Here is a 15198-nt window from a genome sequence, read left to right on the forward strand (position 1 = left end):
TTCCTTATGAAGCTGTCTATATCTTTACAGGACAGCTTAATCTTTTTTTTTTTTTTTGGTAAGCAGGACAGCCTAATCCATTATTACTAATCACTTAAAACTTAATTAACTGTTCAAACACAGAGTGCCAATTTTAACCATCTATATACTTAAAGGGAAGTAGTTTTATGTTCGGGAGATAAAATAAATGAGTCATAATAATTTTCACCTTTAAATATCTACCGTAGAAAAAGTGTTTGAAACAGAAAGAGCCACTAAAAATGGAGGAGACTAGAGATGAGGACAAAGACCAAAAACAGTCATGGTTGAGTAAGAACAGATCATACATACCTCGTTGTTTTAGAAACAGAACTGTTTTGAATTGTTAAAGAATGAAGAAGAACACAAAAGAAAAAGGTATAAAAAGGGTGTAGATCAAACATCTCAAGAACATCTTTGAGATCAGTGTTAAATCCTTAGCAATAAAGTCTTTGAAGTTGAGAGGCCAAAGACTTGACTGGTTTCTTGCAAGATGGCCGGAGGAGCTGTTGTATCCACTGGTCCGATTAAGAACTACAATGGTGGGATGACAACCTTTGTTTTCGTCACCTGTTTTGTCGCGGCCACCGGTGGTTTGATTTTCGGATACGATCTTGGGATTTCAGGTTTTACTTTACTATTAAATTTTTATTTTTGGGGTGAATTAACTACAGAGTTCTGATGAGATCCGATGCATTAATTTATTAATTATTGTTATTAACATAACTTTTTTTTATTGGGCTTTTTGATTGGCTTTAGGGGGAGTGACTTCTATGAATGAATTCCTTGAGAAATTCTTCCCTTCAGTTTACAAGAAGATGAATGATGGATCTAGTAAAGAAAGTCAGTATTGCAAATTTGACAGTGAACTACTAACTAGCTTCACATCTTCTCTCTATGTTGCTGCATTGGTAGCTTCCTTCTTCGCATCGGCAATAACTAGAGTCTTTGGCCGGAAGATCTCAATTTTGATAGGAGGGATTGTGTTTCTTGTGGGCTCCATCGTCAATGGTCTCGCCCAGAATGTTGCAATGCTAATCATTGGTCGCTTACTACTTGGTGTGGGAGTCGGTTTCGGTAATCAGGTAAATTTATTAATTGATAGTAGAAAAGTGTTGATGTATAAATAAATTGACCTTGCACTTCCTTAATTGTTCGAGCTTCTAGATGAAACAGTAGCAAACATGATATCAAAGTAGAGAGATCGAATGTTAGACAGCTGAAAGTCCAATGAATGAGTTTTACGGACAATTCTTCTTCTGTTGATGTATATATTGACATTGTCTTTTTCTAAAAGCTCAAACCATTAGGGAAGGGAAGGGAAGGGCAACGTAAATGTATAAATCAAAAAAAAAAAAAAAAATTCGAAATTAATTTATTTAATTTGAGTATGATTGATTGGATTGCAGTCTGTCCCTGTGTATCTATCTGAAATGGCACCAGCAAAACTAAGAGGGGGACTCAACATGGGATTCCAATTGGCCATTACAATTGGTATTTTGGTTGCAAATCTTGTGAACTATGGCACAGCCCAGATGAAATCAAATGGGTGGAGATGGTCTTTGGCTATCGCGGCGGTTCCGGCAATAATAATGACCGTTGGATCACTTTTATTGCCGGACACCCCAAACTCTCTACTTGAAAGAGGCCATATGGAGAAGGCGAAATCAATGTTGCAGAAGGTCCGTGGCACCTCTGATGTTGATGAAGAGTTCCAAGACCTTATGGATGCAAGTGAGCAATCAAAGCTGGTTGAGCACCCATGGAGAAACATCATTCAGCCTAGGTACAGGCCTCAGCTCGTCATGGCCATTCTCATTCCCTTCTTCCAGCAACTCACTGGTATCAATGTTATCATGTTCTACGCACCAGTACTCTTCAAGACATTGGGCTTCGGCGACAATGCCTCGCTCATGTCTGCTGTCATTTCCGGCCTTGTTAATGTGGTTGCAACCTTCGTCTCCATTTTTTCTGTCGATAAGGTCGGCCGAAGGTTCTTGTTCCTCCAAGGTGGCATTCAGATGATCATCTGCCAGGTATACTATATTATACATACCTAATTACACATGCGTATTCTCATACACTTTAAAGTCATAGTTGGAAAACCAGGTTTTGATACAAGCCAATCAACCAAATTGAGAAAAGAAAACAAAAGCAGGTCAAGAGTAAAAACAAATTGCCTAGGTTTAAGAAATGACCAAACCGGATCCTATCCCCATGTGAGGACGAGGGGACAAATCTCACACCCTCCATGGTGTGTGGGACCCGTCTCTTGCATAGGACCCCCACCCCATGGAGTGTTTAGATCTGTCTCCACCCATCCCCACGTGGCGACGAGATCCAAACTCGTCCGAGTTTTTATTGGCTAGGTGTTTTTGACTAAGTCATGTGAAGTTCACCGAGTTTTTTTATGAGTTAGTGGATTCCATCTATATATCTAAGAGCATACGAGACTGGTTCTCATATGAGAACCTAAGCCGAACTCACCTCACCTCTTCAGTAGGAGAAGGATAAGAAAGAAGATATTACAAAATAAGGGGAATAAAATGACATGATTTGCCCTGACCAAGTTTGACTCACCATGTTTTGAAAAGGGGGAGTCGAGTCGAGTCGAGTCAAAAAATGTGGTTTTTTTCCAACTATACTTTGAACCTTAATATTACAGGAATTGGATAAATTCTTAATATGATGCATCTTTGTGGGTGGACAGATTATTGTAGGAGTGGTCATTGGATTGAAGTTTGGGATCAATGGAGAAGGATCCTTGTCAAAGGGATATGCTAATCTGGTGCTGATCTTGATTTGCATTTACGTGGCGGCATTCGCTTGGTCATGGGGTCCTTTGGGATGGCTAGTACCCAGTGAGATCTTCCCACTTGAGATCAGATCAGCAGGTCAAGCCATCAATGTATCTGTAAACATGTTTTTCACCTTTATTATAGCTCAAGTGTTCCTCGCTATGCTTTGCCACATGAAGTTTGGTCTCTTCTTATTCTTCGCCGCATGGGAAATTGTGATGACAATCTTCATCTACTTCTTCTTGCCGGAGACGAAGAATGTACCAATTGAAGAGATGAACAGAGTATGGAAGCAACACTGGTTCTGGAGTAAGTATATCCCAGACGAGGCTATCACCGGCGGCATCCAACTCCCAGCTGGGAAGACTGTTGCCTGAATAAATAAAGTTGGAGGAGTTTCAGACGCAGATAATATGTGAAAAATCATTTTCTTCTGTAAAGCAGTGTACAGATAAATAAACAGTTGTCTTTTTTTTTTTTGTTCTACAAGATACCAAACACTGTTTCTGTTTTTTTCTGTTCTTTTTCTGTTCGTGGAGTACTTCTGTAATAGTTTTATCAAATACTGTTTCTCTTCCACAAGAGTATTTTCATAGCAAGGAATCAAAACAGAGCACTTATGTGAAAAGAACATTCTACTAGAATGGAAGTGTTACCAAACGGGACCTTAGCTTCCATCAATTTCTTTCCTTTTCTCCCCTCTTCCCCTTCTCCCGCCCTTGCAATTGTGATTTGTTGAATTTATTGATTATTCATCCAAAAAAAAATTCTTTTCTTTTTTAAGAAATAAATGGCATGGGAAGACTATTGTTCAAAATAATACTTCAACTACAATACAGAGCACCTCTTAGGATTCAAACACTAGGCATCCCGCGAAATTAATATACAGTGTCACTACCAACTTGCATTAGCCTGTATCATTTCTCTTTTAAGATGTAATCTCAACAAATAATAGTCAGAGATGAAACAAAGAAAAATAGAAGCTTTTATCACTGCAAACTAATTTTGAGATGATTGTTATTTTCTTGATATGTTTAGATTAGGAAGTAACAGAGGAACACTTGTGAATACAATCGAAAAGGCAATGGTTTATTTATTTCTCACCTACTTTTAATCTACGATTTTATATTTACGAAAACGATTAACTCATCTGTGTGAAACCAAGTGAAGTCCCCTTGCAATAGAATTGCAAAACATGGTAGAAATATTTATATTGATTTGCTTTGTATTTCTCTAAAATAGAATTGCAAGTCAAGAAATCGTTTCAAGTTTTTCACTCCTATTAATTCTACATTTATGAAAATAAAAAGATCATCAGCATATAATAAATGAGATGGAGAAGAGGCATTCCCGAGACCTGGGATGGATCTAATTTTTCCTTTTTGATGAACTGCTAAAAGATTCCTACATAGAAGCTCCTTTGCAATACATGATAGGTGAAAGTCATCCTGACGAAGACCTCCCTCAACCCCAAAAAATCCAACCGGTCCACCGTTGATGAGACCAGATAGCCTGGTAGATATTAGTAATTGTTGCATCCGATCCACTGACCACTTCTGCTTAGGAAATAAGCTAAAACAAATATAAAAGAAATAGAAAATTTGACTAGACCTAGCTACCCTAAACCTATACCACTAAAGGAGTACAAATGGTGAGATCAAAATCAAAACTTGCGAAAATCCAAATTTTCTCAACACATCAAATAGAAAACCCCAATCCAAGGTATCATACGTTCTTTTGGATATCCAACTTCAGCACCATGCTTCCCCCATCCGATGTGACATGCATAAATTTGCTAACTTAGATGCTAAACAAATATTAGGGGTAATCACCTTCCCCTTTTGAAACGCACCTTGCTCCTTAGAAATTAATTTAGAGAGCAAAGGAGACAACGGTTAGCAAGAATTTTAGAGATAAATTTATAAGAAAAAATCTGCAATACAAAATTGGTCTAAATTGACCCACTTTAAGCATTAACCACCATAGGAATTAAAGTAATGAAGTTAGACTTTACCCCTTTAGTGACCACTCCTTCCCAGATGAAATTATGCACTGCCAAGGACCCCTCTTGTCACACCCTGAATCACCTCCTATGAGGTTTGAGCGAGTGACCCGGATATCCCACGATATCTGGCAATCCTCCAGGATCCAGAAGCAATACTTACATATCACAAACCACCAAAATGGTAGATATATAATGAAAGTATATCAGAGGGCAATGGAAGACAAGAACTATCTATAGATGAATAATATTAATTACAATAAAATCCTAATTACCTATGTTATACCATATACATATCCATTATGCTCAAAGTACAATATCTAGATAATTACATATCCAACAGAATGAAGCTTATATAATCATAAGACCCCAGAGTATGGAAGGTCAACATTTCCATCAACAACTTCATTGCTCATATGTAAACCAATACCTGCAAAATCACCTAAAAAGAAAGATTCAATGAGGGATGAACTCCACTGAGCCCAGCAAATGAATAATAAATCATGCATGCAAATGCAACACAACATGATCCTATATGCATGAAATTCAGTTTTATTCTCTAGTCCACCTACCAACAAAACTAAATCACTAGATAAATAAGTACTACTACAATCCCCAATACATGTATCCTGGTGCGGGCTTCTAACCCCTTCCCGCGATACATCCATTGAGTTGTCGGAGAAGGCCAGTCGGCTCTGGCATCCTTTCCCAAGGTCAGCTCGATCAGCCCCCTATGTTACTACTATGCTACCACCAATCCTATTAATTGATGGGCAAACATGCATCACCTGTCCTGGTGACCCGATGAGCCAGCCGATCGAACAATGCCCCTTAGAACATTGGCCTTGCACATTTGTGGTATCCAACACCTTAATCCCTGTTGGTAAGGATTCGTAGTATGGGTAGTGATAAACCCTAGCCGCATGTTTCTATATGACATCATATGAGTTGAGTGGTGTCGTCCGCATCCCATTCTATGGGCCATTACACTCCTCATTTCCAAGCCTGGCTACGGCATCTAATCTAGCAATTCCAAGTATGAAGTGTATAGTGCTTTCGCATCCCATACTACAGCACACCATACCCTTCATTTTCAAGCCGTATACGGCATCTAGACTAGCAATTCAATATCATGCATTTCGTCATAATGCAGCATTTCAACATAACATAATCATTTCCACATTTATATCATTGATTTCATAAATTCATAGAAATTTTAAAGAAAGAAAAACATTTAATTATCTTTACAGTGTTTAGCAGCATTACACCTACAAGAATGATTCATATCCACTCACCTTGGCTATGCTCCACTTACTCAAAGGATTGTCGATCCTCAAAAGCACTTCGTTATGTGTCGTTGGGCAAGTTGTTAAAGCCTAGGATAAATAAATTAGAATTACATATTAATATGCATTAAATTACCTAAGGAGACTAGGGGTATCCTTGGTTTAGTTTCCAAACAAGGGCTAGACCTAAAACTGAAAAAACAGCAGTACTGGTCGATTGGTACTGGTCCATCCAATGGACCAGTGGCAATGCACTAGTAGGGTCACAGCTACAAAATTGAAAAGGGTTTCAGGGGAAAGGTCATGGGTTCACACCAAGGGATTCTGGGGTGTTAGATAAGTGGTTCCAACAAGGTTTGGGTCAGGGTATTGTCCCCAACTTGGCTTGGTTGGCCAATCACCATTCCGAGAGTCAAACTGATTCCAAACAGTAGGCATAGGACTGGGATGGCCTGGGTTTCAACATAAAGGCCTAACACAACGTATTACAAGCCATGGGCTGACTAGGCTTGCATTTGGGCAAGGTTTCTGGTAGTGGTCGATTGATACTGGTCCATCCCATGGACCAGTAGCAATCAACCAGTGATTGTACAACCCGAGAAATTTGATGTCTTCTGAGGATTTGGCTCATTTTTACTCAAAGTGAGTTGGGATTCATGGTCAGCAAACCCAGGTAGGTCATATTTGAGCTGGATTTCATGGTTAAATGAGCAGATTGAGCATGCATGGTAATCTTGGGGTTCATGACTCAACATAGCCATCATGCATGGCTTTCATACTTAAAGGATTGCAGAATTCATACATGGAAGGGTTTGAACTACACTATAACAACATTGTTACAAGTATTAGGCCATGGATTCAACATGCATGCAAGGAAAACATGTCCTACACCATAGAGCTACACTCTAAGCTTACTATATGGTATGAAAATTGATCATCTATAAGCTGAAATGGTGGCCACAACAATCTGGGCATCAGAAAAACTAGATGAAGAGTCTAGAATGATAGATTTCAACATGCATGTAAAGATCCTAGTTTCTAAGTCGGTAAACTCATGAATTACATCACATAGACCTGGTGGATCATGGCTAGATAAGAGGAATCAGTAGAATGATCAAAATCTGATCAAGAGTACAGCATATACAACAGAGGAGAAGGGCTTATAGAGTGTTATCTGATGATCCAAGTGCAAGAAGGAGAATCCGAACTTCTTCTCCTTCCCTTCTTCTTCTCTCTTTTCTTTCCTCTCTTTTCTCTCCTCTCAATGAAATGAATAGGGTTGTCAATAGAGGCTTAGGGTGGTTTATTTAGGCACTAGCCTTAAGGCCTGTTTGTCTAGGGTCTTCTAAATGAGAAACACATTCTACACTCCATTCTTTTGCACCTAGGCCTATAAGTGGGCCCCACATGGTTACATTGTTGGGGTAATATTTCCACAAGTCAATTTAGGTGCGGGGAGATGAATCGGGGTATGGGACACTAGCCCCACACATCAAAGGTGAAAAATACGCACAACAACAGCACTGGTCGATTCGGTGGTCCATTGGACTGGTTGTTCCGAATCGACCAGTGTGGATCGACCAGAGACAGCAACAGCAGGAAAGTTTGGGTTTGAAGTTAAATTTCATCTCACTTGGAGGGAGAATTGGAAAATGGTTTCTTCTTACCAAATGAATCCCTATGAGTCTAGTTTCAAACAGATGAAGAATCAAGGCAATTAAAGTTCACATGGTTATGTTATGTCATTTTAACTGACCAAGGGTCAATCTGCCAGAATAGGAGAATTCAATCCATGATAGCAACTTGAAGTGAAATTCTAGATCATCTGGAGATAGAATTAGACAATGGTTCCTTCTAATAAAATTAAGCTCTATGAATCTAGTTTCTACCAAAATTGGAATCAAAGCAAATGATGTTCGGATGATGAAGTTATACCATTTTAATTTAAAAATGGTCAATCTGCTAAAGTAGCAGAAGTTGACCATCAAGTTGGGATTTAACATGCATGTATGGAATTGAGTTCTCATCATGACATGTGAGGGTTTGTATGATCCAATCTCAACCTAGACTAGAGCCTAATTATAACCCTAGTCAGATCCCAAACCCAAAACAAGCTGAAAGCACTCTGATGTTTTGTGTCAGATCAACCATAGGCCAAGGCCTTTGCATGACCACTCATCTACATGCTTCTTAGACCTAATGTATCATGTATTCGGGTAGGGCCTTAGAAATCAAGGGGTAATAGCTACCTTAGGCTGTACATTTTGCGGTAAACTGTACAGTTGCAAGGAGTTGGTGTTTGCCATATTAACAGTATGTAGGATCTTACTACCGGGCTTACATCATTCATCTCAATCACTGGGCTGATGCACCACAAGGCACCAATGGGTATGGGTTCAGGTTCCGGATCTATATCCAAAAATTCAAATTAACCCATATTTTTGGGCATGGATATAACACCTCTGGGTAGGGAAGTAAACGGATCAGATTCGGCTCGGATAGTGCTATATCCACATCCGCATCCGATTAGCTTTTAGATGGATTCGGATAGTGCTAAACGGCTACGGACATGGATACGGATCGAATATTTTATCCGTTTACATGTAAATATAGCTTTTCGAACAGCTATAGCCTATCTGTATTTGCATCCATTTAGCTTTTGGACGGATTCGGATAGTGCCAAATGGATACGGACACAGATACGGAAACGGATTTCGGCTATTCATTTACATCCCTACGTACCTCTGGGCCTACAATACTCTAGCAAGCTCAGAAGAAAGTTTTCGGGAAACCATCAAGGCCTGGAGAACCAGAAGGATCAAGATCAAAAACTGCCACGTTTACCTCATCCATAGAAGGGAGCTCTATAAGGCAGTCATTATCTTCATTCGAGATGATCTCCGGGATACGAGGTAAGAGCTCCATCTCCCAAACAGTTGAGGCCTTTTTTTGAAAGGCTTCAAAATGAGACTACACAAACTGACCAATTCCACAGGATTTGTGATCAAATGTGATCACATCACCATCCTCCCTCTTAATTTCTTTAATCAAAATTTTTCCTCTACGAATCTTTGTAGAAAGATGAAAATATCGATTATTACAAAACCCACATCTCACCCATTTATCTCTTGACTTTTCAGCCCTAATTTTTTCTTGGAACATCAACGTAGCCTCATTGTCATGTTTTGCTTCCATCTCTGCATTATACAAAGTATCATTCAAGCCCACTGTCTCAATGGTTTATTGGAATTATTCCAATTCAAATTTTATTCTGTTAACTTCCAAATCCACATTAAGAAATGCCTCCTTTGCCCACTGCTTCAGATTATTTTTAATGTCTGTAATTTAGCTGCCACCAAATATAATGGAGTACGTACCTTGAAGGGGAGAGCCTTCCACGATGTTTGTACGATACAAAGAAAATACGTACTAATGATCCGTCTAGAATCGTTCCATTCAAAAAGGAACATTTGAGGGCCGAGGCACACCTTGACAAGATACCACCAATGGACAATGATCAAAATAATTCTGAGAAACCACATGCTGAGAGAAAGAACCTGGACCTCTCTTTTGATGAGAAAATAGGGTTGCATTAAAATCTCCAATAATAATCTAGGAATGAGATAATCCTGCTAACACACATAGATCGGAAAAAGCTCTTGTCCTACAGTGGCGGGAGCTGGAGCGTCCAACCTAGCAAAACTACAGTAAAAACAGGGGTAGGTTGGTCATTTCACAGGTGGGTCCCACCTGGACCCCAAATGTGAAATGACCACCCCACCCCCCTGTTTTTAGGTGATTTTACTGGGCTGGACGCTCCAGCTCCCGCCACTGCAGGACACGAGCCAAGTCCCACATAGATCACACCACAACTACCTCTTCTTCTCTCTAAAGCAACTTCCATGAACAATAGATAGGAAAAATCTACAACCGTCCACTTCAACCAAAACAGAAATATGTTGATCAGAAGACATAATTATCGAAGGTTGACACCCCCTCCATATACGTACTCAATATTTTTTGTCCAATTTTTTAAATAACAAAAATACCCCTTATCCACCTTTTCAAAACTCTCACGCTCACTTTCGTTAAAAGTCGAAACTTTCTCTGTTTCGAACAGATCTCTCCTGATCATCGGATGCCCTCATTTGTTCCACAAAACGTCTTTACAGTTTCAGGTTCCAACGTCTCTCTAAATCTCTTTGCTAGAAACACCTAATCATGAGAAACGGATGTAATGGATTTCCAGAGTCTCACAAGGAGGAACTCCAAGCCTTATTCGAAGAACTAGATTCTAGCGAATATGAGACTCAACCACGTGAGCCCTTATCAAATCTCCAAAACTCATATACTATTTTTAGTATTCTTGTTTTCATTAATCGTTTGTTCTTGTTTTCGTTCCAATCAATCAGGTTGAAGGGTTGTCAGAAAACTCAGAATCAATCCCTGCTGCAACTAAAACACCGGAGGGTGACTTCGGTTCGGCGGAAAATCCAAACCAAGGAGAAGAAGGACAAAAGGGAACCCCAACCGTTCCGGTTCCCAGTGTGAAATCTGCCGGACTGTTTGAGGAACGATTTCCTGTATCGATTCAGAAAGAGGAGTCAAGAAGAACAGAAGCCGTTAAGTTTCAGTCTTGCCTGAGGAAGAACCCCAAGATTTTGAGAAGAAAAAATCAATAGAAGGTTCTGAAATCTCTATCGGCAAAGAAAACGAAGGTACCCTCAACAACCCCTCTTAGCAATTAGTTTTCTTTAATTTTTATTTTTGATAAATAGTTTAGTTTTCAGATCAGTTATCACAATCAGAGGATGTTGTAATTCAATATTAAGATTCAAAATTCATGGTCGACAAAATCTTACTTGCAAGAGTTTTAGAGGGAAAACTCCAAGTGCTCTTATGATGGGATTGTTGTTGCAGTTGAGTTTGTGGTTGTTGAGTCTCTGATTTCCTCCTTCAACGATTGTTATTGGCCAACCGTTTCTGCAACTGTATTTTCTTTGATTGAAATGCGAGCATTTTATCCTAGACTCCTTCAAAATCGTATCACCAAGTATTTGAGTATAATGTGTTGTTGATCAAATATGTACGACAGTCTGTGCAATCGAAAGGCTATTGTTTATTGGCAGCAGCCTGCATGATCCATGTGTTTGGATGAGTTCGGACTTCTGGTGTAACCCATGTTATCGGTATATGTTTGATCTACTTGTTGCGTCAAGAAATCGTCGAGCGGTCCTGCGAGTGCCGTCACCTGCAAGTGGACCAAAGGGGTCAATCAGAGAGAACCGGTGTGGTCCCGGCCTAGGGCTCTCCGATGCCAAAGTTAGATCTCCTGGCGCAAACAGATGAATAGTGAGTATTCAGTATGAGTTTAGATGTCCCCTATGGGGTTGTGTACCTTTGCCTTTTATAGTAGCATATGGCGGTGTGGAGAGTCCCCGTTTGATTGACGATTGTGCCGTTGAGTGGATAGAGGCCCTGGGTAACGGGGCTCTATCCTGATTGGCCATCTCCCCGCGGGAGGGAGTGTCCTGGTGGCATCAGGATCCTTGGTGGATAGATATCCGCGTGTGGTGATAACGTCCTTGGTGCTTGAATCCGTCTGGATGACGTGACCTCTAAGGGTCTAGAGTCCTGGTAGTGACATGAGTCTTAGCGATACGATCGGGGTCGTAGATGGGTGGCCCCCACCTCGGTGCCCATGATCTTTGCGCTGGGTGAGGCAGCGCCACAGTGAGGAGGCAGCGCCTGGGTGAGGCTGCGCCCCTGGTGAGGCCGCGCCTAGGTGAGGCCGTGAGGAGGCCGCGCCTGGGTGAGGCTGTGAGGAGGCCGCGCCTAGGTGAGGCCGCGCCCCTGGTGAGGAGGCCGCGCCTGGGTGAGGCCGCGCCTAGGTGAGGCCGTGAGGAGGCCGCGCCCTGATGCGGGGCCGCGCCCGAGTGGTGGCCGCGCCCCCGAGTGGTGCTGGGACCCCGGTTCGTTCCCCTTAGCTATGGAGCGGGTCGTCTGTGACACGTGGCGGTCGTTGATTGGCCCGGTGAATATTGGATGTATCATTTGCCCCCCACTCTCTTGGGATAGGATGTCCAAGAGAGTAGGTGTCTTTGAGGGGTCCGCTGCGAATAAACTTTCCTGTGGGGTTTGCCTGTAAATCCACTGATGAGGTAGGAGAGGTTGGGGGTTCAAACCTTACCTCCTACACTTTTTCTTTTTGTTTTTTGTAGGTATATGTTCCTTCCTCTCCCTTCTTCTTTCACTTCTCATTTCTCTTTCTTACTTTTTGTCTTCCCTTTTGCTCTCCTTTCTTCTTTTTGTCTTTTGTCCTCTTTTTGGTGCCCACCATGTGTTTGTTTTTGGGTCACCTCCACTAGTATCCACTTTGCTTGATTTTTGGGGTCCTTGTGCTTGGGTGGTGTTCTCTTGGTGCCTTGGTTTGCTTGGAAAGCTTGAGTGCCTTGCCTCTTGTGACCTCTATCCCTTGGTTGTGCCTCGTGTGGTGTGGCTACGTCATTGCCGTGTGCTTGTCCTTCCGGCGCGATCACCTTTTTTCTGAGGTACATCGATTCCAACCCCTTTTTTTTTTTTTTTTTTTTTTTGTGGGGTGTCTCCTCGAGGCCGCGCTTGCGGGGTGTGGCCGCGGTGAGGCCGCGCCCGCGAGTGTGGCCGCGCCCCACGGTGGCCGCGCCCGAGTTGAGGCCGCCCCCGCGTGAGGCCGCGCCCGTGGTGAGGCCGCGCCCGCGGTGAGGCCGCGTCCGCGGTGGCCGCGCCCGCGGTGGCCGCGCCCGCGGTTGGGGCCGCGCCTGCGGTGAGGCCGCGCCAGTGAGGCCGCGCCCGTGGTGGCCGCGCCGCGGCTGGTGAGCCGCGGTGAGGCCGCTTGTGGCCTAGCGGCGGCGCTGGTGGCTATGCACAGTGTGGTCCACGCCTTGCCGGTGATCCGCGCTATGGTGGCCGCGGCGTGGACGTGATGGACCCTCGTTCTTCTTCCCTATTCCTCCTCTTGTATGTGATGGATCTGCTTGTTTATATTTTGCGGGTGACATTCCTTTCCTTTTTCTTGCCCGACAGGAGATTGCTTTCTCGAGTAAGTAGTTCGTTCCCCTCTTGTCCTTCGTGTCGTTCCCTGGTGACCTTGGCCTGCTTCGATCGGGGTTGGATCTTGAGAGGAGCGTTCCCGGATCGCCTTCTTACGTGGGTACTCCGCCCTCTATACCCTCCCCTAGTGATACTGGTGGACGAGTGGGACCTTCTAGTGTCTCCGGTCCCTGTAGGGATCGTCCGCCCTCTAGGGCGGCATCCTCTGCCGGTCCTGGCGATAGGTTAGGCCCTGTTGCTAGCGTCTTGTGCCTCGACTTGGTTTCCCTCGTGAGGAGTTTCATATTCCGCAGAGGTCGTGTTGCGCTCCTGGGCCTAGCGAGTATGCCTTCTCTCATCGTGCGGGGAGATCGCTCTCTAGTGCATTTTTCCTCCAGGGCCTTCGCCTTCCTATCCCTCGCTTTGTCGAGTTGGTGTTAGAGCATTGGCACCTCCCCACTGGGCGAGTGTTGCCCGACTCTTGGAGGGTGATTTTGGGTTTCTATGTCTTCTTCGCCACTTTGGGCGTGCGCCATTGTTCCCTGTTCTCCCACTTTTATACGTTGAAGAAGGGGAACCATGGATGTTATCACTTTGCTCGCCGCATGCTAAAGGGGCCCTATGCCTCTGTGGAGCTTCTCACGGGGATTACTAGCAACGTGAAGTATTGGAGGGATCGCTTCTTTTTTGCCACGGTCCCCCGATGCCCACTACGGACCGTTAGGGAAGTTATTGACCTCAAGAGGGTCGATCGGGGCTTGGTGAGTGATTTTGAGGGTGACTCCCTCAGTATGCTGGGTCGCGATCCGTTCCACGTCCAGGAGTTGGACTCGGAGGCCTTCTGTCTCTCAGAAAGTGAGTCTGGTAAGAGCCGTCTTTTGTACTTGATTGGCATGTTGGTATTTGAATGTATGTGTCCGATTGGTTGGTCGATCTATCACGGTGGATACGCGTCCGGACTTGATTTGCTCCGCGGCAATCTGCGGAGGAAGGCCGCTTCTCGGGGTGGTCCATCTGCTTGGGTGACCGATGCTAGTGGTGCTCTGCGCTGTGGTTGTTGGAGCGAAGCGGAAGGGTGACCGAGACATGCCCGCGTGGCGAGCTCGGCGTGCGGGTCCTCCTTCCCCGTACTTCTCCGGTGGACGGTGGCGTTCCAGGCTGCGTGCCTCTGCCTCCCTCTGTTGTTCCTTCGATTCTTGTGATTGCCCCTTTCGGGGAAGGGTGTGAGTTCTTCGGGCGGTCCTGCCATTTTGATCTTCCCACATTGGGTGAGTCCCGGTGATCGCCTTGGGCGTCTTGGAGAGGGCTCGACCTTGGCCGAGGCGGCGTATCGCGGGAGTGGGTGGATAGGGGCGGGCTCCCTACCGCGAGGATGGCCTTGCGAGAGGCTTAGCGATGCTTGTCTGGCCCAGACCCTCTACCATGACATGGCTTCGGTGAGTTATTCCTTTACTGTCTCCTCATGTCCATTGCTCCATCTATTTTTACACTATTTTATCTCTTGCCATGTTGATTGTAGGTCCATCACCGTATTGCTGAGGCGGTGCTTCGACTGGAGGGTCACGCTTCTCGTGAGGTACAGATACAGCGCACCCTGCGTGACGTGGAGAGGGAGCTCCAGGGTCAGGTCGATGCCCGTAAGAGGGTCGAGGCTGACGTGCAGAGGGGTGTGGGGAGCTGTTGTGGCGTCCCGGAAGCTCCTAAAGGTGTCCGAGGAGCTGCGTGTGACCTGGCCAGTGCGGCCGAGAGCTCGGCTAGGGTTCTTGCTTTGGAGGAGGAGCTTCATTCATTGAGGGGAAGGCATGAGGTGGAGCGCATCTGCAGGAGCGAGCGTGGCTAAGTTCCAGGCATCCTCTGCGTTCTCGACGCCTGTATCAGCGCACTTCAGCCCGCTATGAGGGAGGGGTCCGGGACTTAGCCGCTTGTGTCTGGAGGTGACCCCGACTATGACTTCTGTCTCGGGGTTCTCGAGTTTTCTGCGGCGCTTTCGGGTGCGGCCTGGGGTGGAGAGCGCTCGGTGTCGAGG

At 44.2% G+C, this 15198-nt stretch overlaps 1 protein-coding gene across 1 annotated transcript; it reads left to right on the plus strand.

The window, feature by feature from the left end:
• The first annotated feature begins 437 nt into the window (after positions 1-437).
• Positions 438-3205, plus strand: LOC122644686 (sugar transport protein 4-like). The gene is made up of 4 exons (XM_043838081.1): positions 438-644; positions 778-1103; positions 1428-2054; positions 2729-3205. Exons 1-4 carry the CDS (start codon positions 512-514, stop codon positions 3191-3193), a joined length of 1551 nt encoding a protein of 516 aa, XP_043694016.1. The 5' UTR covers positions 438-511; the 3' UTR covers positions 3194-3205.
• Positions 3206-15198: the final 11993 nt, after the last annotated feature.

This window comes from Telopea speciosissima, chromosome 11, assembly GCF_018873765.1.
Source record: "Telopea speciosissima isolate NSW1024214 ecotype Mountain lineage chromosome 11, Tspe_v1, whole genome shotgun sequence".
NCBI classification, from domain to species: domain Eukaryota; kingdom Viridiplantae; phylum Streptophyta; class Magnoliopsida; order Proteales; family Proteaceae; genus Telopea; species Telopea speciosissima.